Source organism: Sinohyriopsis cumingii, chromosome 1 (assembly GCF_028554795.1).
Source record: "Sinohyriopsis cumingii isolate HCF-2022 chromosome 1, ASM2855479v2, whole genome shotgun sequence".
Taxonomy (NCBI): Eukaryota; Metazoa; Mollusca; class Bivalvia; order Unionida; family Unionidae; genus Sinohyriopsis; species Sinohyriopsis cumingii.
This window is the reverse complement of record NC_142961.1, coordinates 149,950,354-149,975,495: the sequence shown is the minus strand read 5'-3', so window position 1 is coordinate 149,975,495 and position 25,142 is coordinate 149,950,354. Positions and strand designations below refer to the sequence as shown.

The window sequence follows — 25,142 nt, the reverse complement described above, 5'->3', positions numbered from 1 at the left end:
ATTTTCAAAGATTATTTACCAGAGGAGTTATGGATCGTAACATTTATCATTCTCTCATTAATGAAATTGTCGATGATTATTACAGCGACTAAAACAATTAATTAGTCAACATGTAATTTAAAAAAATGGTTATACACTATGCTCAACGTGGACCTGTAATAGTTAGGGTAGTAAACTCACGACTGCTAACTTACAAAGCGATTTACGGAGATGGATTTGTTATGTCCAAGGATTTTTAAAAAGAGCGGCTCCAAACGTAATATCATTTATAAAAGAGCAAGGTATGAAAGCTATTGATGTTATTCTCAATAAAGGTATCAGTGCTGTTGGCAATCTTGCTGGTAAAGCATTTTCAGCAATCAAAGAATGAATAGCTCGATTAATACGAAGAAAACGTCAGCGACCAGGGAAACTGGCCAGCACTGAAATTATGTCTACAAAGGTTAGTAAAATAATAAATCAAGCTGCAAATAAAAAAACTGATATACCCCAGTCAGAAAAAGAATAAAATATAAATGCAAATTTTTAATGGCAGGAAGTGGTCTTCGTGTTAGACGATAATAATTATAATAAAATGTTCAAACGTGTATCCGATCCAGCGTTTGATATAGAAGTACCAGTTCTTAAAGATGAATCTATACGCGATTATCAATGTTATTCTTTTGACGCACGTGCACCAAAATCAGCATGGTCGAATCAAATTACAAGTTCAAGATACAAGAAGATAGTTCTTACCTGCTGAAGCATTTATAGAAGTAGTAGAAGGTAGACTTTTAAAAGCAGATGATAAGCATACAGACATTTAGATCGACCTGGTTTTGTTAACAATGGTATTAGGGCATTTTTTAACAGTGCTATATACACGATTGACTGAAAAAATATTGAATCATGTCTCGAAAATGTTGATATTGCTACGACGATATTTTGTCTGGCAAGATACAGCAATGATTATTCGAGATCAGCTGGTGCGTCAATGATGTTTGCAAAGGATACCATTGATCAACCCGAGAGTAGAAATGCTGCACTAAATGCAGCTGGGGACGCCGTTGCATCAATGAATGACAATTTCAACATAGGATTTGCCACACGTAGATCAATGTTAAATGACAAAGAAACTTTTCATGCGTGATTCCATTATCACATATCTTTGGATTTTGTAGAAATGTTAGAAAATTATACTTGGAGCTAAACACACTGTGGTACTTGTAAAAAAAGCCATCGACAATGATGTAATTTGGCGACCCAATGTAGTTGATCCTGGTAAAGTAATATTAACAAAACTATCACTATGAATGCCGGTAATGACTCCATCACTTGCTGAAGAAGAAAAAGTACTTGCTTTTATGAATTCAGGTGGTAAATCACTGTTATCATGGTTGACAATGACTACAAATAGCGTTCAGAGTAACGCAGCTGGGTTATTCACATGGGAGATAGCATCACAGCAAGGAGTTTCTGCACCAGGATATATATTCATCGCATTTCAGGAAAATGCTAGAATAGATTCACAGGAACGAAATCCAATGGTATTTGACACACTTGGAGTTTCTGAAGTTGCTTTAAGGATAAATGGACATCAAGAACCTTCTGAAGAAGTTTTGTTAAATTTTGAACAAAATTATGTTGCACGTGCTTATCATCGGTTCATGACCTTTATGGCGCGTGATCAAAATGTTGACACTGGCTTGAAAATATCTCAGCGGGATTTCACAATATTATATCCAATTTATTACTTTTCGTTGGAACATTTAGATTTATTCAGGCAATCTGTTGTTCATATACATTTTCGAGCTCGTGTAGCTCGGCTGCCTTCAAGTAGAGGAATCGCTGCTATACTCAGCGATAAAGCAATGTTACTTGAAGGTGTTGGCGGACGAATAAGAATTATTGATGCTCCAGTCGAAAACATGTAATTAAATCACTCAAGATATTTATAATGTCAAGTGGTCACATTAATCTCACTCTGACTCCTGGTTAAATTAAAAAAAATTTCAATCAAGTTCAGCAAAGAACTGCGGAACAAAAATAACGTTAAAAAACGATCAAATTTCTAATGGTGGTCCAAACAAATTATCATGAACCACGACTCAACTTAAACATTTTAATAAGGCTTTAGAATAAAAAAAACCAGAGTTCGATTTCATCTTTCTCCAGCTATTGTAAAAACAGTTGCACTTGGTGCTGCTGGAGCCGCTGCTGGTAAAGCTACTGACTTAGCATTAAAGAAACCAACAGGACAAGGATTTAAAAAAGAGGGAAAGGTCTATGATTACCATGAACTCCTTATCGATACAGAAAAGTTCTGAGACGTTCAGGAACACTTCGTTAATCCGTCTAATGTCAAATTTTGATTTACTTGATGCTGTTAAAAAATTAAATAAAAACATTTCAGATGTGTTTTTATGCGTGATCAATTACCAAAACAACCAAACAATTTTGAAACAGGCATTATTAATCTCGATAATAGTTCTGGTCCTAGTACTCACTGGGTTATATACGCAATTGATCCACGTTTAATTATATATTTTGATTCATGTGGCCTGGCTCCACCAAGAGAATTTTTAAATTACGTAAACACAATAAAAACTCCAGTCTGGTATTCAACGTTACCAACACAAACAATAACAGACCCGCCAATATGTGGTCGTGAAGTAATTTCAGTACTTGACGCTGTATCAAAATGAACATTACCACCTCATATAAGTCGTGCACGAGTATACAAGTAGCCGTTAATCGTTTTAAACAGATCTTCAAGTATAATGGTAGATGTTTACGGAAGATCTTCTCGCCTGAGTAAAACTCAGCAAGGCGACTTTTCTAAATATGCAACCCTTGATAAGGTCAAGGATGGACTCGCTAATCTTTTGAGTCTTGCAAATGTGAAGCAAAATGAAGCGTTGTTTTTCAGGATAAACAAGGACGATTAAAGACGAGTAGTATCCCGTTGACATATATTATTCTGCGGGTTCCAGATGCAACAGAAGCTAACTTAGTGGTGTTTACTAAAAACGGTAAAATTAAAATTATGATTGAGGAATCAGTTCTATCAATCATAGGAGAAATTGATGGATGTATCAGAAGAATTGGTGATATTATGTAAGGAGATCTCAATATGAGTAACAATACAATTATTAATGTGAGAGAACCAAAATAAGATGATGTTATTGTAACAAAAAGATATGTAGACAGCAACAACAACATTATCAGGACTGGGATCAATGCTCGTTTATTATCCGCAGTGATACAATGACTGGTTCTCTCAATATGACTAATAATAAAATTACCAGTCTTGGAGAACCAAAATCAAGCCACGATGCTGCAACGAAGAAATATATCGATGATAGCAATATTCCGATGATGAACTCATTAATAATAATCAATGATCGAATGGCCAAATTTAGATCTGAATACTTTAATCATGTACAAGCGTTTAAACTTTTTTGTAGAAACACAAATAGAGCCATTAACAAATTTTTGGGAAGTCCAGCGATTATTGATATTAAACTCTATGACATAAATATTTTTTTTACCGACAGTGTAGCATATATAGTAGCGTTTGGGCAAGCATTATGGTCACCACTCAATAAATATATTCAACATCTTGCTGAGGTTACCGGGTTATACAGATTTTCAATACTCGGCACTACAACAAATACAATATCTGCTACAATATCACGGAGTTTCCACTAATTGGATCCTCTGGATATATGTTAGTAGCACTAGATCAAAATGACGAGGGAATATTCGTGGTGGAACCCGAAGAAAAAGATAACCCCGTGGTGTATTATGGGTGTCATGAATTAGTTGCTAAACTACCACCTACTTAAAATATAGTGAGTTCCTCAATCAACGTTCAACGTTTTAGATACAACCAAGTACGTGAATGGCAAAAAAAACTAAAAATATCATTGACGAATATACTGTAAAAGTATAAACAATATCGCAGAACATAATTGTCGTTGACATAATTGTATATTAGGCATCTGATGTTATTGCTGAAAGTCTCAGAATGTTAAAATAACTGTGTATCACAATTATTCTAAGAATGATTATGATGATACAAAACAGTTAAATAAATGATTAGCAATATAATCGAGATAACAACTAATTAATCATTATATATATATATATATATATATATATATATATATATATATATATATATATATATATATATATATATATATATATATATATATATATATATATAATTTATGACTAAATAGAGATAAACAGTTTATCAAAAGTTGTATTAGGTATAATGCACACTTATTAAAGATACAGAATATATATATATATATATATATATATATATATATATATATATATATATATATATATATATATATATATATATATATATATATATATATATATATATACATACATATATATATATATATAACATTTCAATTTATAATATTAATAAATTGACAGAGATTAAAAACGAGCCGTCTAAAGATAAATTTAATCCTGACAGAATATCCCCTGACTTAGCGATGCAAGCTCTGTTTGATCCGACGAATAAAAGTTTGATTAATACTATTCATAACGCCAAGGAAGAATTTAGTAAAGATGGTGCATCTCATGTGTGGTCGACGTTCAAAATCGTACGCAACACTGATGATGTTGTTGTTGTTGTTGTTGTTGTAGGGCTTAACGCCATTTTTCAGCACTAGATAGGCTATACATGGCGGCCAGTATTAATGGTGGAGGAAGAACCCGGAAAAACCCCGGAAAGAACCACCGACCCACGAGAAGCTACTGGCAAGCTTTCTCACATAACCACATTAGCCGAATCCGAGACTCGAACCGACGCAGACAGAGGTGAGATGGCAGTGATCCGTAACGGTCAGCGCTTTAGACCACTCGGCCACTCGGGGCCCCACTGATGATGTCGTCTATGCTACGATGAACGACCAACGAGCGGCAACGATCATTAATTATCTCGAAAATCGAAGATATTTTTTTCAGAGTAAAGTTTATTGTATAGCAGAATCAAAGCAATACTACTTGGAGTATCGGTGACAAACGTGACTCTGTTCTTCGTAATGAAAAAATTGCCATATTAAGTCAAAATTCCAGACCAGGAATGTTGACTTGTATTGACAGACCGTATTATGAAAGACCGTGTCCTATAACTGCGATTATTTATGGAAATTATCCGATAAATGATAAAACAAACGTTCACAATCTAAAACCGTGAAATTTTCAAAAATAAATTGTGTAGCCGAACGAATAACAGAACATGTTACAAACGCGATGCGTGGTAATGGTTTAACGGATCAGCGACGTGAAAAAACATAAACAATGGGCTGAATTAGTCAAGGATAAAGGAGCTAAAATAAACGATGTTGCTGAGTCAGGAAAGAAATTGAAATTCCCAATAAGAGTAAGAACAATAACTGGCGCGTTTTATACAAATCAAAGTATAAATGGAAGGGAGCTACGACTGTTATTATTGATCATAATGCGCATGCGTTGACTTATGCAGCAACAATATTTCCACGAAATCGAACTGTTAAATTTTATAACGGTGATATATCTAATTTTATTAATCAGATTAATAAAAGTGATCCTGTATCAGTGTGGCTGTTTCAAAGCTCTGAAGATGATAGTAATCTGATGGAAGTATCTGCATCGAAGAAAAAAGCAGACGTAAGACGTAATAGTGAGATTTATCGAACATAATTTCTTCGTACAAAAATGAAAAATCTTGCGTCAGAATATATCCACGACGATGTTATATATGAAAAGTTACTCAGTATTTGTTTTACGATTCCATCGGTCGCAGCTCATTTTGCTAGAGAGAAAAATTCGTGGAAGACTACGAGGTTTGATTTTCTGAATGATAAAATATCGAGTTGTGTCGAATACGGACACGGTGGATTATGGAATACTAAATATGATTATAGGGATGTTATTTCGGTTGATATGGTTTCATGTTATCCCGGACGTTTTCTTGGTATGGGAGAGTGTTCTAAGTATTTATAGCGATTTGGACATCCCACACACGAGATGACCGGAGTATCGATAAATGGACCATTACCATATTTTGATTTGACTGGATTCGCTTGTATCGAGTCAGTTAAGTTTGCTGAAAATTTTCATCCGATTTGTTATGTCTGGTTTGGCAAACATTTTTCAGAAAATTGTGGACACCAACAGTATTATTACGATATATGCTTGATGTAAAAATACTATTATTGTTAACAGTAAGTGAAGCAATTACATAATATCGTCCGCAGAAAAGAATTTGGTTACCACAACGAAAGAGATATTCAGATGATGAAATTCCTGATATGACTGATTTTGAGAATAAAATCGCAAAAGATCTTGGCAGAAAAATAATAGGTAAATTCACCCAAGGAAGATCATATGCTCATTAACGACATTGTACAAGATTGATTATAGATGATGTTGAACTAGATTTTATAACTGCTGATACAACGAATAAAAACACATTTATAAGTCGAAGTAATGTTAATTTATCAGACGGAACTAAATTAGGTACAATTGTGAGTTATATTGATGGTGAGTCACCGCAGTTTACTCATTTAAGATCTTCAGTGCTTGCGTACGTTTTGATAAATATAGTATCGATGATATATAGTGTTTCTGAGTTTGTTGTCAGAGTCGCTACGGATTCGTTTTATATCAATAAAAAAACAACACATGATTGCTAGAACAACTACATATGCATCATGAGGTGAATGGAGAATAAAACAAGAAAATATACGCAATTATTCTGAATCCGCCGACGTTGAAATTACGGGTATTTATTACTAAAAAAATTAAATATCAAAATTATCATTTGCACCATCTGTCTTTGATCCTGTAGCTAGACATAAAACAGTTGATCTTAATGGGCCCCTAGGTTCTGGTAAAACAACTCGTGTGATCGAATTATTCTTAAACAGTTGTTCAGAAATAGTTGTATTAACACCTACACACATACTCGCAAGAGAAACGAGAGAAAGAAACATTAAATCATGCACTTATCATAAATTCTTTCAATGGAAGGGAGACAAATGGACTCCTGAACGAATGGGAGATAAATATATTCCAAGGATTATTGTTTGGGATGAAATATGCACGGTTTCATTAGAAACGTTAAAAATATTTCTTAATTGGTTATCGACAAAATATACTGCTGTGATAATGTGTGGCGATCATTGTCAACCACCTCCCTTTGTTTGATTGTCTCCACATAAATGACTGAGGAATTTTGTAGATTATTATGAAGAAATAACTGATGATCATAGAGCACTTCATCCAGCATTATGAGAGTTTAAGAAATTAATCAGACTACAACCGAATAAAATTCAATGTGAAATAATGCGTGAAATAATTTCAGAAACTCCCATTAACAATTTTTGGAATTTATGGAACCAAATTATTTGATAGTGACAAGTAGAAAGATAGTTCGTGATACACTTCAACAACAATTATTTATGTTACATACAGAACAAATTTCAAACTACCCGTACCGTTGCGTTATCGACTAGCAGATACGCGACGACAGATTATCGACGTTGATATACCAGGATCGTCAGAGAAACACAATCTTGTATTAAATGATAATGTTTTAGTTTCTGTTATTGTGGTTGAGAGCACGTTAATTGTGGAAAAAAAAAACATGGACACTAGAATAGGCAATGACAATTCATTCATCAAAAGGATTAACCATCTCTGATACAAATGTTTGCATCGTCCATGATCGTATCAAATGGTCAAATTTAGTTTATCTCGCAGTGTTTCGAGCAGAAGAATATCTCAGCTGAGGAGAATTGTCATAGACTTTACAGAAACTGCTAGTAATAGCGATGCTATTGATGATGATGTAGTAAGAAAAAAATTAGTTAATTATAAACAATGTTACCAAAAACAAAATAAACGCGACTTTGATCTCGATGCTGAATTTATCATGACATTTAAACAACGACGGAATAATCATTGTGCGAGCTGTAACACAGTAATGTTGTGAGAGTATTTAAATAATAATCGAAGACAATTTAACGTAGATAGAATTAATAGTAATTTGGGTCACAGACGCGAAAATGTAATGCTGACCTGTCTTGAATGGAATTGACGTCGAGGTGCTAGTTTACAAAAGTGATTGCGGTGGTAATTGTGTGTCTTCAGGAATTACTTGTAATTGCTCGCGTACAAATCCACGTTGAGGAGCAATTGAATCTAATCTGTATATTGCAGGTCTACCCGTTGATCTTACCACGCTAGAAATTGTATGTGTTGCAATGCTCCAAATAGGATTAGTCGCTCATTTGGGCGAACGCGACGTAAATCCAAGTAATCAATCAATGAAGTCGCTCTTTTTTTTACCGCCTTGAGGTTCACAGGGTTCATATAAATACCTGACAGTAACATTACCTAAAACCGTCTGTTTTGAAAATTCATGTCGTTGTATTGGTATATGTTTTTTGTCATTGCATTAATAGGTTTCATAGCAGCTGTTCGAGTAATTTTATATTTAATGCATTTATCACACTTGGTAATCTTGCAACCCATTCGCGAGATCGTATCTTTCGGAATTACTTCCTTAGCATATTGATATCCAAATAATCGCTCAGCAAGTGTTGGATTAAATCGTTCAACAATTGCCTGATCACGATGAATTGCGGTATGTCCTCGTCTAATTCTGACGTTATGTCTTTTCATCAGAGATGATACTGTACCAAGAAATTCCTTGCCAGGATCAACCTGTAATAGTTGTAGCCATCGTAAGGGTCCTCGTTGATAAATTCGTTCAAAAGCAGAAGAAACTTCCGTTGCTATTTTTGTTGATAACGGCTCTGCTTCCTTATATCTACTTGCAACGTCAACGACAGTTAACGCGTATTTGTATGTACGTGATTGACGTCTTCCAATTTTTTAGTATCATGTGGTAAAAATAAAATATCTGCTTGATGAACTTCATTAGGAGTGATGATATCAAAATGTGCATGTTGAATTTTTTTAGGTGGTGGAAGTTAAATTTGCCATATTCCCTATCGTGCTAACCATTTTGCATCAACAGATGGTGTAACATTTGCTGCATCAGCGAATTTACTAATCGCTGCTCTACCCCTCCAATATCCTCTTGGGCTATAATAAATCGATTCCATGATTTTATAAAAATCGGTTGATTAATTACCAGCAGCTCCAAATAATAATTTACCTTTCATCGCAGATCTTATCAACTGAATAGCTAATGATTCTTTTAATTTTTTTTTTATACAGAATTTAATGCATGAATCAACTTTACATCTGCAATATGTCATTGTTGCAGATCGTTACTTTTACAAGCTACATCATGAACATAACATGCTTTATCAATAGCGTTTATTGGGTATTCACCAGGTTTGGGTTGATCTTGTTTATCAAGTCGAATTTCAAGTCGTGTTCCAGGACCGCAATAATTATATCCAGGAAGATGTTTTTCTCCTGGATATTTAGCCCATGGAGCTCCTGGTAAATTTCCTAATGAAGCAGCGATATCACAGCCGATTTTCCTTGACTTGTCAAGGGAGATAAATTTATATTTATTTGTACCACATTTTACCCACTTGCCTGTAAGTGCACGCTTTTATGTTATGTTATTATTGTATCGAACACAATATAAATCCATATTATTTATTAGAGTTGTATAACATGGATGTCATTGATTTCTCAGCAACACGAAAGCAAGAGCCAGTCAAACATATTCAGCATCACCAAATTCCATCAGAATGATAATAATAGTCCATCTGGGTCTGGTAAAACTCAATTACTGCTTAATCTAATAATGAGATGGCTCAAATGGGATAAGTTAAATTTATTAGCTCCATCAGTTGATGATCAGAGATGTTACGATGTACTTAAAGATTTTAATGAAAACGCAAAATTGTTGGATGAGAACGGCAATGATATTATTAATTTTATCACCGATATTGATGAAGCCCCATCCGTAGATGATCTCGATGGATTTATTAATAATTTAGTAGTATATAACGACGTAATGATGGACAAACAATCAAATCCAGCAAGAATATTTTCTCGAGGCAGACACAAAAACACAGACGTGATTTATGTTACTCGGCGATACACACAAATACCATTGGTGATTAGAGATAACTAATATCTTAGTTGTGTTTAATGGAGTTGATAGACATAGTCTGCGAAATATTCATCCGACTTGGTGTAGTGGGGATATGGATTTGATTAGGTTCAAAAACTTCTTTTCTAAAACACAATCTGCTCCATACAGATTTATAACAATAAATTTACGTGATCCTCGATCACGATATTGTATAGGTCTTGATAAAATATTTGGCTGAGAGACTGATATAATAATGATTTAATTACTCATACATTTATAGCAGCAGAGAGGGTGCGACCTCATTGAAACGTCCGGCGGGAAAACGAACGCACATACAAATTTAGAAAAACACGAACGACAAAGATAAAGTAACAAAAATACCTAACCCAATTAGAGAAACTCTCGGTAAGTTAAGAGGCATCGGTTTGAAATTATTGACCTTATTTATTTCGTTTTCGTAGGAAGCCTTATTTTTTTTTAAAATGACGTTCCAGCAAATGGTCAGTTCACCCTCTCTGCTGCTAATAACATCTTGGATACCATAGTAATAAAATCGTGGATATAATAGATATAAATCTGAAAATTTTAAGACATTATTGCAAATTTTCACATTAAATTTGTTCACCTATTTTACTCAACAGAATAACAGAGTTTTTCATCCAAACCATACCATTCTTTAACCACTCGTTGTTGCCACATCTCTAAGCAGCTGTGATTCGTGTATTAATATCAGGTCGAGCAATAATTTTCACAATTTGGTTTCAACTATAGGTACCTGGGGAAAGGAGGGACGATCTAATGCTATGATGTAATAATGAGACTAAAGTGGAATTCATATTCCGAATCTGGACACGATGAAGAGTTTAGGTAGCAAAGACCTTACCTTACATAGATGTACGACACCCTTGATGATTCACCAATAAGGACACAAATTTCGAATGAAGCTCACACAATCAAATAAACAAGAATGAAATACCAGGGTCGTGAAGAAACTAAAGGCACGCAGCAAAGTACCAAAATATGTACCGAAACACATCAGAAATGCCAATATTAGGAGGTAGATTGGGGAAAGTGTTGGTGGATTGCTCTTTACGAAATCAGATGCAACTACTTTCCAATAATTTTGTTTTCTACTCTGCCATTTTTGTAATTGTCAAATGTGGATGTTTTGTCCCCTACTTCCGGTGAAATGGGGATATGAAATTGGGCCCGCGCGTCCATCCTTTTGCATTTCTGTCCTTCCATCTGTCCATTCATCCCAATTATATTTCCACATAATTACGCTCTTAATTATATTTGGATTTCAACCAACTTTGATATGTCGCTTGATACTAATGAAATCATGGCTAAGATAGAATGTCAGCCTTCTGTAATTAATCTTCAACCCAATTTTATACGCTGCTTCATACTGATGAGAGACCGCAGCTCAATTCGATAGTCAAAATTCATTGTTTAGCGGAGTTACATTCCCCTGAATGTCAGACTTTCCTACTTTTGCTTGCCCCCCCCCCCCCCAACTCTAATATTTATTATTTGGGTTCAACCATATTTGGTATTCAGTTCGATTTTCTGAGTTATGTTGTCAACGTTCTGCATCATTTAGTGAAGTTAACTCCAGCCCTTGATTGTCAGATCGATCATCTTTTATTCCTACACAAGAAATTGTTTCATTATTATTGTCAAAATTAAATAGGCAGCTTGTTATTGATTAGGTATAATATGCATCTTGTTAATGATTAGGTCTAATAGGCAGCTTGTTATTGATTAGGTCTAATAGGCAGCTTGTTATTGATTAGTTCTTAGCTGAGATGGTCAGCATTCTATACAAGATTGATAAGAATTATAAACCCTGATTAATGGACTCGCCCACGTCAGTTCCAGCACAATAACCCCTTTATCTAAGGTTGAATTTTAATCAAATTTGGCAGAAAAACTGATATTTGTAGGACCTTAGCCGATGTTTATTATCAGTGAATTTTTTAAAATATATTTCATGCATTTGCGATGTTATAGTCATCGATTCTTGGACATGGTCACTTTAATTTCTGCAGAATAAACTTTGCTAATTTCAATTGAATTTCAAGCAAATTTGGTATGCAGCTTAATATTGATGAAGCCTCTGTTGCGGTCAGTTGTCAGGATTCTACATAATTTAACAGTCACTGCCCCTCCTCCACTTTCGTTTCTGCACAATACCTCCCTTACTGGAAGTTAAATAAATTCAGTAGGCAGTTTGATATTGATGAGACTTTGCATGAGTTTGAACGTTATTATTGCTTACCTACATGATCTGCATGTATCTGTTAATGGAGCTATGGCCCCTGATTGCTTGACTTTATAATTTTCCTTTCTTTGCAATAACACCCTTGCTATGCAATTTATCTACTGATGATACATTGGTTAATTTTGATTTTTGTATCATCGTTTAGTAGAGTTATAGCCCCTGACGTTTGGACCCGCCCATGTTTGTTTCTACACAATAATTCCTTTAATTATTATTATATTTCAAGAAATATGTACGAGTATCTCCATATTGATATAGCTGCAGTTTATCAGATTCATGTGTCAACATTGACGCGATATTGCCACTATGTGTTCAGCCTGGTATCAGCAACGCCCTTAGCGAGGTGCGAAAGGTGCGATGACACCTACAGGTGCTCGATGCGAGCTTAATGTTAGATAAAGCAATAACCTAAAAGTGAGAAGAAAAAAAGTCATACCGAGTGACAAAATTAACGAAGATTACCCCCATATCCGTATGATAGACAAGGATTTTTGTCAGAACGGGTCATGGGGGTAATCTGAGGTAATTTTTTCACCCGTTAAAATACTTTTCCTACAGGTTATTGCTTCTTTTTTTTTTCAACATTAAGCTCGCGTCGAGCATATGTGATGGCACCGGGCACGCAAGCTCAGCGGGGTGGGTGGGGGTGGAGTTTGTTTAACACAGATTAACATTAAAGCAGATTATTTAAAAACTAAATAAATTTGATTTTGAAAATAAGCCTGTATTTTTCTATGAATAGTTCACAGAATTTCTTCAGTGATACAGAAATTAGATTGGGGGGTGGGGGGCTCATTGGTCTCAATTCGTACCGGGGCCGCACAGCCCTAAAACCGCTGTATCGATGAGACCTTGCCCCGGTTTGATTGTAACTGTTCTACATCAACAGGAGTGTCTTTCTTTACAAATGTACATTTACTCATATCCTGTATCACCATTATCACCTTGCTCATTGCGCTGTAACTTACACGTTTCTACTTCCAGTGAAAAGTGGAGGACATTCGTTCCTGGAATTTGTTTGTTTAATTAAATACAGCTCTGCCATAAAAGTCGTCTGTAACAGTGATATAGCATACTAAATTTAAGCTTTAAGTTCTTGTTATGGATGCTCTACACTGCAGTTAAAAGGCGATTGTTTGCATACAGTTATTTATCGTTTTATTTAAACACTGGGCATGAAACATTAAAGCACTAAGAACTATACCACATGAACATTCTAGACGATTCTAATCAATTCAGCAAGTCGGAATGCAATACATTCATATGTATGTGCCAGACAGAAGAAAAAAAAAAGTAATAACTTTTAAAGAGTTCAACATTCCATCTGCGATTTTTTAAAATTTCCTTTCAGTTTTCATCGACATTTAGCGTGCATAAATTCATGAAATAATAAACTCCGTTTGATCACACAGCTGATGCGTGAATGTCACACTGACCCAATACATCATTGGGGAAAATCCACTATAAACAAATGAGAATCAAAAACATTTAGTTTCATTTTAAAATTATGCTAAACACATATGCAGTGAAGTGGTTTCCTGTCACGAATCAGAAGCAAATGTTCCAAATTATATTTTTTATATTTTTCGTGTGAAGCATTCACGAAGCCCATAAATAAACTAATCTTCATTTCCTTTTTCTATGTGTAGAGTATTTCTGGTATATGTAAGTGACAGTTCATTTCGTCAGTAGAATGCTTGTAAATTCTGGAAAAGAAGATACGTAAATAAAAATTTTATCTTGACATTTTATCTCTATGAGTAATACAAACTAATTCAAAATTGTTCAACTTTCAGCATAATAGTCAATTTTAATAACTAATCTTGCTACCGCTCCCGTGGTCTCAGTGGTTAGACGGTCGTGGGTTCGAATCCCGAACGAGTCATACCAAAGACTAACAAAAATGGTACTAGCAGCTGCCTCCCTTGGCGCTCATCATTATGAGGTCAGTATCAGGATAACGTGACTGGGTTGAAGCTACGCTAAAAATCCAAACCACACACACACACACACACATTGTAATACTAACATTATCAAAATTGGCATGCACAGATCGATAGCGAGTGACCCATTGAAAAGAAAACCCCTCATCAGTTAATTAAGTTACATTATGATAAAATGCACTAAAATTACCTCAAAATAAAACATAGTATAAGTGCATCCTCGTTATACAACACCATCATTATACTGCCACTCCATCTTATAATGCAATTATGGCTATAGACGCTGCTAAAATTGTGACATTTTATTTTATAATTGTTAATTTATTTCACTTTATGTCTAGTTTTACTCTTGAGAACCGATTATAATGTGATTTCACATCATACCGTATATTATATATATCCCATGCTTTTCACAAACGAGGGGGAAGGGGAACCAAAACGGGGGAAGGGATGGAAGCTTATATTGGACCCGAATTTCCATCCATCTATTTTAATGTCCTTCCATCTGTCCATCCCTTCTTTCGTTTCCGAAGAGCAACTCCCTTAACTACAAGTGGATTTCAACGAAATTTTGTATTTGGCTAGATACTGACGAGACCTTGGATTAGCCTGATTGTCAGCACTCCATGTTATTGTTCCACAGAGTTACAGCCCCTGATTTCTGCACTCCACTCCACCCCATTTCATTTTGAACGTAATATCTCAATTAATTATTACAAGCTTTGAACCGAATTATGTATACAGCTTGATATTGATGGGACCATGGCTAAATTCAATTGTCAATATTCAGCATTGTCTCTTCACGGAGGTATGGAGTCCCATAGATTATCAGATACAGCCATTTTTGTTTCTGCATAGTAATCCCATTAATGAATATGCTATTGGATTTCATGCAAAATTTTGATATGCAGTTCCATCCTAATGAAAACTTGGCTGAGTTTGATTGTCACCCATCTACGTCATTGCTTAGCAGATTTATAATCCAAAATTGTCAGATGTTCCCACTTTCTTCTTCACACAATAAAATGCTTGACTATTTCAACAACAAAATTAGTACACATTTCGGTATTGACTAGACTTTGTGCTGAGTTTGCTTATCAACATTCAGTGTTATCATCAAACGGCGTCATGGTCCCAGAGACTGTCGGACCTACTGGCAATTGTTTCCGCATAATAACTCCTGTAATAACTATACGGATTATCATTGGTGTGTGATTTTGGTTAAATTTGATTGTCAGCATTCAGTGGTACCATTTAGATTAGTTAACAGCGCCTAGCTATGAAACCCGCCCACTTTCATTTCCGTACACTAACTCCCTTCATTCCCTTATTGGATTTCAACCAAATATGGCATGTAGCTTGATTTTTGCAATACATTGGCAAGTTGGACTGTCATCTTTCTGAATCATTTAGCAGCCGTAGAGCCCTTGATTGTTAGACCCACCCATCTTTGTTTGCATAAAATATATCCCTTAATTATCATTGGATATTAACCATGTTTGAAAGTCTGTTTGAAGATGAAACCAATGAGAGGCAGAGGATATCAATGTCTGGAATCTGCTTGTTGTGTTTTACTTCACTATTAAGACACAGCCTGATTAGAACATGTCTAAATTAGGAGACAGCCTTGTTAGAGCATATCTCAGTTAGGACAAGGCTTTGTTTGATCATCTCTCAGTTAGGACACGGCCTTGTTAGAACATCTCTCACATAGGACACAATCTTGTCAGAATATATCTCAATTACGACACAGTCTTTTTAGAACATATCTCGATTAGGAACAAAAGTTACCTGTCTCTAATGTCAAGCAAAGTCTAGCTATGCCAGTGGGATCTAGCAAGCAAAGAAGAATACAAGTCATCTGTCTTTAATGTTAACTGAAGTGTAACGATGACATTACACACAGCTGTCTGAGAATAATGGGGGTTCTCTTTCTCGAATGTTAAATTAAGTGTAGTTATGAAATAGGCTCCAGGAAGCAATGAAAAGTAAAAGTTCTATGTCTCTAACTGTCGTGTCATTAATGTCAAGCAAGCAAAGAGAGAAATAAAAGTTATTTGTAGCTAACGTTAACTGAAGTGTAATTACATCATTGAGATCAAGCAAGCAAAGAGAGAAATAAAAGTGCTCAGCCTCTGATGTTAACTTAAGTATAGCTACACTCTTAAGATCCAGAAAGCAAATGCAGAAATAAAAGTTCTGACTGCGAGGTTAACTAAGTGTAGCTATGTCATTAACAAATGGCTAGCAGAGAAGAATACAAGTTCTTATTCTCTAATGTTAACTGAAGTGTAGTTATGCCATTAAGATCTAGCAAGCAAAGAAAGAAATGAAAGTTTTCTGTCTTTAATGTCAACACAAGTGTAGCTACGACATTAAGATCAAGCAAACAAAAAAGAGAAATAAAAGTTCTCAGTCTCTAATGTTAACTGTAGTGTAGCTATGCCATTGAGATATAGTAAGCAAAGAGAAGAATAAACGTTATGTCTCTAATGTTAACTAAGTATAGCTATGTTAAGATCCAGAAATCATATAAAGAATAAACTTTCTCTGTCTCGCATGTTAAATATATACCATTAATATATAGCAAGCAGAGGAGAGCATAAGTTCTTTGTCTCTAATGTTAACTGTAGTGTAGCTGTGCCATTGAGATATAGTAAGCAAAGAGAAGAATAAACGTTTTGTCTCTAATGGTAACTGAAATATGGCAAGGTCATTAAGATCTAGCAAGCAAAGACAGAAGTTAATGTTTTCTGTCTAATGTTAACTGAAGAGTAACTACACCACTAGGATCTAGAAAATAATGAGAGAAATGAATGTTCTCTTTCTCAAATGTAAATTGCAACAATACCATAAAAATCTAGCAAGACAAAGGGGAATACAATTTCTGCATTAATGTTAAGTGAAGTGTGGCTGTATCATTAAGATTTAATGACCAATGAGAGAAATATGAGTTCTCTGTCTATCATGTTAAAGATAAAGTTGAGCTGAAAGTTACAAAATATCAAATTAAGTTTACGGTTCTTGCTCAGACTTTTGATGATATGTGGAGTTTCATGCTTATTGGATGATATATGGAGTTTCATGCTCAGACTTTTGATGATATGTGGAGTTTCATGCTCATTGGATGATATATGGAGTTTCATGCTCAGACTTTGGATGATATGTGGAGTTTCATGCTCATTGGATGATATATGGAGTTTCATGCTCAGACTTTGGATGATATGTGGAATTTCATGCTCAGACTTTGAATGATATTTGGAATTTCATGCTCAGACTTTGAATGATATGTAGAGTTTCATGCTCAGACTTTGAATTATATGTATAGATTCATGCTCAGACTTTGAATGATATGTGGATTTCATGCTAAGACTTTGGATGATATTTAGAATTTCATGCTCAGACTTTGAATGATATGTAGAGTTTCATGCTCAGACTTTAAATTATATGTAGAGATTCATGCTCAGACTTTGAATGATATGTGGATTTCATGCTCAGACTTTGAATGATATGTAGAGTTTCATGCTCAGACTTTGAATGATATGTAGAGTTTAATGCTCAGACTTTGAATGATATGTAGAGTTTCATACTCAGATTTTGAATGATACATGACATTTCATTCTCAGAGTTTCAATGACATGTGGAGTTTCATGTTCAGACTTTAAATGATATGTGATGTATCATTCTCAGAGTTTGAATGATATGTGGAGTTTCATGCTGAGATATTTGATGATATGTAGTGTTTCATAATCAAACTTGAGATGATATATGGAGTTTCAATCTCAAACTGTGGATGATATGTGTCCACTTTTACGCACGTTCATAGTTGAACTGTCCATCTCCGTCAGGGTCTGCTTCTTTTATCATTTCATTTATCTCCTCTTCTGTCAGTTTCTCCCCCAGGGTGGTCAGCACATGCCGGAGTTCCTGCGCGTTCACATACCCGCCTCCTTCTTTGTCGAACACCCGAAAGGCATCAACTATCTCGTCTGCTTTTACCTCTACCCAATGGCAATCCACTAGCGCAAGAAAGTCCTTCAATGTCACGAAACCAGTGCCTTGAATAAAAGACATTTCCACTTTAAACCGAATGTAATTGTAATTAATTTCCTAATCGTGGATCAAACTTAGATGAAAAAAGTAAGCACACACATATAAAAACACATTTTGCACAATAATAATTATTACTTAATCAATTTTGAAAAATATTGGAATTACGTATTGATTCCCCCGTATGAATATATATGTCTGTTTACCTATTCATACACATTTTTGTTGCTGTAGGAAAACTCTCATACGGTTCAAGGCATGCCTTTGAAACTTGGAGCACACATTCATTTTCAATGCTTTGTATGTACAGTTTCCTCTCCATCTATACATGCAAATTATCCACACTTTTATTTCGATGGCAAAATTCCAAAACCATTTAGGATACCTATATACCACTAGTCTAATATGTCTATCAAATGGCACCTCTACACTACTAGTCTAATATGTCTATAAAATGGCACCTCTACACTACTAGTCTAATATGTCTATAAAATGGCACCTCTACACTACTAGTCTAATATGTCTATCAAATGGTACCTCTACACTACTAGTCTAATATGTCTATCAAATGGCACCTCTACACTACTAGTCTAATATGTCTATAAAATGGCACCTCTACACTACTAGTCTAATATGTCTATCAAATGGCACCTCTACACTACTAGTCTAATATGTCTATCAAATTTAATAGAAATATCTTGAAGGGTTTTGAAGATATGATCTGGAAACGAAAGTGTGAATGGTGGACGGATGAACATTTAAGCAAATGAAAACGTTAAACTAGTAAAAGTGAATAACTGTGAAAAGCAAAAGGGACATCTAGGCTACTATACTCTGACACGTGTACCAAGTTTCATAGAGATGCCTTTTGATACCCATATTCGACTAGTGGTATAGAGGTGCATTTTGATACCCATATTCGACTAGTGGTATAGAGGTGCATTTTGATACCCATATTCGACTAGTGGTATAGAGGTGCATTTTGATACCCATATTCGACTAGTGGTATAGAGGTGCCTTTTGATACCCATATTCGACTATTGGTATAGAGGTCCCTTTTGACACCCATATTCGACTAGTGGTATAGAGGTGCCTTTTGATACCCATATTTGACTAGTGGTATAGATGTGCGTTTTCATACTATTATTAGACTAGTTGTTTAGACGAGTCTCCATACTTTATTTGCAATTCTTTAGTTTGAGAATCTAATGTTTTGTCCATTATTTGACTGTTCATAATCCATCTCCCATTCATATGCTCATTTCTGAAGCAAACCTCTCGATGCGTGTAATTTCCTTTCTACATAAAAACTTGTGACATCTTTAACAAATCTAGCAAATATTTTGGCAGGGGATATAGGTGAGTCTTTCTAGTTTTTCTTCTTATTTACATGTTTGTTTTTCTTTTTCCACCCCACCCCACCCCACCCCAGTCAACCCCGATCTTTAATAAAGGTGTGTGTGTGTGTATGTGTGTGTGTGTGTGTGTGTACAATATAACTTTTCAAAATTGGAACTGATGAAAGTTAAACATTTTCTTGTCATAAATATTAATTATTTATTGTCAGTTTCATATAACATCCATATATTAAATGTGATAATATCTCATTACTATGAGCCGTTTTATGTAGCCATTTTTCTTTGCTCACGCGTATAACTGTGTACTTTGGATGCAACGGTCACACCACAGCCCTCATTAACATATTTGTATTAATTAGCCGAATATAAACATTCGGACGTGAACTATATATCACTAGTGAAGAGTTCTTTTTACTTTAAAGGAATATATTGGGCAAGAAAAATAATCTACGTTGGGGTTTGGACCGAGACAAGGAAATCCCAATCGCCGGGTTATATTATGTCTCCCCACGAGGCAAATAATGTAACCCCTTGACTGGGATTTCCCTGTCTCGGTTCAAACCCCAACATAGATTCTATATATCCTGTTACAGTTATTTGATGAAATTCCAATACAAAATGTCTTGCTAAGTATGTCCCAAAAAAGAGATATGCTGTCAGTGTGGATTTACGATACTGACACCTTATTATGAACATAGTCAAAAAGTAATTGTATTTCAAGCTAGGATTTCATTAAACTGTATTAATAGGCAATGGTGTACAGGCCAACTATGCTGACTTCTGACAGTTCTTGTTTTATATGTCAAGTTTCAAAATTCAAAGAATGTGATTCTACCCTTGCATAACACATCTCTAGTGATCTACAGAAAAATCTAAATATGAAGATATGCTGCCGCTTTTTATCGTAACAGAGAAAACTACGAAGTGTCAGAATGTGCATAAACGTCACGTGCTATAAATACGGGCCTCTTGCTTGCCATACTTATTCAATCACATTAGAAATAGCTGCGTCAAATCTTCATTAAGACACATCCTTCAGGGATAAAATAATATATATATATATAAAAAGTCATTAATGTGTCCAAACACGTATTCAATCTTTTTTTTAATTAAAAACAAAACAAACATTTTACGTCAAAAGAGGAATGTCCGTCTTGAGTGGACAGCACGCTGTTTCGCCTGCATTCACAATTCTCCTTATGCAAAACTTAAAAGATCATCAATCTTGCGGTTGTATACAAGTTACAACGCGCTATGCTTTAGTAAGATTTGAAACCGTGAGATAGATATACATCAGTTACATATATATATATATATATATTTGGAGCCATCGTAACTAAATGTTTGATGCAGTGTAAGGTCTACTAATCGCATGAAATTGAGAAAATGTTCTGACACATAAGTGGGTTCACTGTATAACCTGACTCTTCATTTCGCTTTAACTAGAACTTTGTTGCACAATTTCAAGAAAGTTTGGAAACATTTTCACAAGAGCTTCCCGATTAAGTGTGTTAGATTTAAAAGAAAATCACAGATTCTACAGACATATATGCGATAGAGATTAGCGAGAGTCTCGTCGACATATCGTGGTACAGCTGCTGTGTAGTATAATTTTTCTAATAAGAATTGAGTCAAGATGGAAAAGGTGCATTTATTAAAGGGTTTACCATTTTTGTCTACTTCTTTCATGTACTCCTGAATCTCCTCCTCAGAAGGATTCTGACCCAATGATCGAATCACGGTACCCATGTCACGTGTCCTTATCCTTCCACTGCCGTCTCTGTCAAACAGGCTGAAAGCATCCCGAACTTCTGAAAAGACAAATTAAATGTGATTACAATAGTTTTCGCCTAAATGTTTGAAGATCTCTTACGTTGTTGGGTAAAAAAAGTTATTGAAACGGACGAACAAAAGCGATGCAACAATGATAACTATTATAATTAGATTCGGAATTTGATATATTTTTGTGCTCAGGCCGTTCTGTTCAACACCTTGGTACAGTGAATGTATATTAAAGTCTGCATGATATCTGTTCTTGCGTACACCTTTAACCAGCAAGAGTGTGTCTACGTAATAAACCCATGGCGATTTTTATATCGTATTATCGACACGATATGGGTGCTGTTTAACATACTGTTGATGTTGACTTTTCATTTTAAAGCAAATCAGATTGATACACCGTCATGCAGTACCAGACATTGATAAATCCAAACAAATTAGGCATTTTTCGAAACACTGTTACAATAACGTTTCACAATTACTCATAAATTATCCATAAATCTGCAAGAAATACAAGCTTTTTTCCTAACCAAGAAATATCTAGGTCATGTATATGCTGGGTGCAAGCATTTATCGAAGAGTTCTGGTCTGAGAGTTCTGAATCTCTCTCGAGTGCTTAATAGAAAACCGTGTATGATATTTATTCAATCAATTACTTCACTTCTAAATCAAATAGTTACTGAAATGAAATATAAACTAAATAAAGGCTGAAAGAACGAAGCAGCAATTTAAAGTCATATATTAGTATACTGCATACGTAAAAAATAGCACTTGCCAAGCCAGGTAACACAGCTTAGCGCTAAGAAATAAGAATGTGAAACAACACATGTAAAACAACAACTACAACGCATATAGACATTAAACTAAATGACGGACATCTGCATAGACACTGCAGATTTCTTGAATGCAGAGGTTTTATTGCAATATGCACCAAAAATCAAAGATGCGAGAAATTTACCAGGTCCATACACAGTGCCGCATTTATTTTCTTGTTGGTATACGGTGTAGTTTGTTGTTTTACATATGTTGTATCAGTCTTATATTAACTTTATTTCTGATTATCGCGAAAATGGTCAAGTAAGAATGAAGCAAAATTCAAAAAATGCGTCCTAAACACGTGCAATCCTTTCAACGGACATAGGATGAGGAAAGATCAGCAACAAGCGGTACCTTTCATCTGTTCCTCCGTGAGCTTCTGGCTCTGAAAATATGCAACATTACTATATATTTTTTTCAAACAAAAACGGGCATTAATTGTATGTGTATTATCAGTCACCGTCCATATAAAATTCCAAAAAGGTGCGTATCCTTTGGGAATATAATTTCCCCAAAACTACTCCTCATCTCTCTCTCTCTCTCTCTGCGTCTGTGTATACAATCGATCCCCGTTTTTAAAAAAAATTAAAATGTCTGGGTTGGTTGTTCACCAGTTAAAAGATCAAGTGAGATTATTACACAACCCTGCTTACGTCATGCGTCGTCTGTTCGTTTATCAACTACACAGGTGAGATGTCTTGCGCCTCTTGTTTTAAGGTTAGCTTTTAAATCAACCAAGAAATGCATATCTTGATGTGTTCTCCTAATACAAGCTGAACAGTATATTATTACAACTGATCTCTATTTGGCATTAGGAATGTTCCACAAATTCCTATGTGGGTCATCTACTCTGTCTATGTATGTATGTATGTATGTATGTATGTATGTATGTATGTATGTATGTATGATTTGGATTGAGGAAAATATAGAGTGCATAAGCACTCCTCTACGTTTTTGTTGCCACTGCTGCTTTGCTGCTGCTATCAGATTTACTGTTATTGCAACAACAACAGCAACAAAAAACGTTTCCTGCTGCAGTCGACGATACTGGAACATGTAAAACTACCATCACTAACGTTGTGTAATACTAACCATACTTCTACAGCTGATTTCGCTGCCGCAGCGCCTACCATTACAATTGCATCAAATTCTATATTTACATATACTAATATTACAACTTACCATACTGACGATCTCGTCGTAGATCCTTGTTCAGTTTGCTGTTGATTATTTTGATGAGGGAATCAGCTGAAGAAACAAAATTGGGAACAAGAAACAAAATTGAGAACAAGAAACAAAACTGCCACAACTACTTGGTATTGCATTGTAAGATGGAATGTTACTTTTCATTACTTTATGGTAAATATCAATGATTGATCAAGGGACTGGTTATTTAGAGTCAAATTTCCAATTACTGCCACCTAATACTGCTAATATCTCACCCTGACAATACAACTTCGTATGTACAAGAAGAAGCAAAATATATGATACGCTGATAATAGTGTATAAACATTATTGCTGTTGATTAGTTTTTAACATCAATTTGAGTATATTTTTGTTTGAGGGAATGAAAGAATGAAGCAGTCGACTCGAGCTGGCCAAGGCGAGTATAGAATCTGCGACCCTTGGATTATGAGTTCCACGCTCTACAAACCGAGCTATCGCAACTCTCGATTAGCACATGGTAGAATGAAACAATCGTCAAATTATTTGCAGTAAATAACAAGAAAATGTTAACATAATACTCAAAGGCCCAAAGTGTTTTTGGCGCCCCAAGACCTCTGGGGTAAGAGCCCTGTCCGCACCCAACCCCCTATCCCCTCCCCGTTAGTACTCTAATGCATAATATCATATGACAGAGTACGTATCTTCAAAATATAATTACTAGAAAGATGTCTCCCACCCCACCCATCTCATTATCTCTCTCTTGGGATAGGGGTTCACGTTTATGGGCAGGAAAATTTAAAAAAAAATATTTAGGGCGAAGACGTCGTTTGCTTACCTGATTTATTCCCTTGTTGTTTTAATTATCTACAGTTTCAAATTTCCTAATACATTTCTGAATATATATTCAACTAGTTACCTTTTTCTGTACGTGATCATGTGACAGTTAACAAGAAATACTTATAAAAGTGTTGTTAGATTCGGTATACCTCACAGAAATTTAAAAAAAAAAAGACGTACATATGGGCATCCGTGTGATAAGACATGGGATTTGCTCATGTACATGGTGAAAATCATCTGAATAAGTTACGCAGTCACACATAGGACGATAGACAATTCAAATCATTTCTTTTCTTAAATATGTACTTGTTGATGGAGCGTGTACCTAAAACTACACTATTTCGTTAGATACTTTTACCTGTGTAAGAGTCGATCCTTACGTGTCCAAGATCTGTCCTTCACGAGATTCACACGACCTTCTGTTTGTTTACCTGGGGTACTCCCATCACTACAGTCCTGTCAAGGTTGAAGTCCGATATTGCATCTCTAACCGATATGCATTTACAATAATGTTCATGTATATAGCTCTATAAAGGCGAGGTTCCAACTTTCATGTTGCAAGGGAAGCAATGCTTTAAAGCGTTTCATGGATATATTGAAGTTACCTTCCTTTAAACTGACTGTCCGATGTGTCAAGTATTAGATCTGAATCCCTATATCAAAGCCTAAACAGAAAACATGATGCTTCTGCATAATTGACATTGCAGATTGCAAAAGGTTAAACTTAGTTAAATGTAAGTTCCAACTCAAGGAAAGTAATCACAGTGTTTCCTATAATTTATCACTATTTTGTTATTTTTAATGTTTTGTTTTTGCACCAAACACATATC

General features: G+C 35.1%; 1 protein-coding gene across 1 annotated transcript; it reads right to left on the bottom strand.

Annotated features, from left to right (window-relative positions):
- Positions 1 to 13,503: 13,503 nt before the first annotated feature.
- LOC149808139 (uncharacterized) lies at positions 13,504 to 24,823 on the bottom strand. Its single transcript, XM_089973726.1, has 6 exons — positions 24,671 to 24,823; positions 23,491 to 23,556; positions 22,663 to 22,693; positions 21,381 to 21,524; positions 18,124 to 18,363; positions 13,504 to 14,068 (listed from the first exon to the last, which is right to left on the bottom strand). The coding sequence occupies exons 2-6, from the start codon at positions 23,491 to 23,493 to the stop codon at positions 14,040 to 14,042; spliced, it is 447 nt and encodes a 148-aa protein (XP_089829852.1). The 5' UTR covers positions 23,494 to 23,556; positions 24,671 to 24,823; the 3' UTR covers positions 13,504 to 14,039.
- Between the last annotated feature and the right edge of the window lie 319 nt (positions 24,824 to 25,142).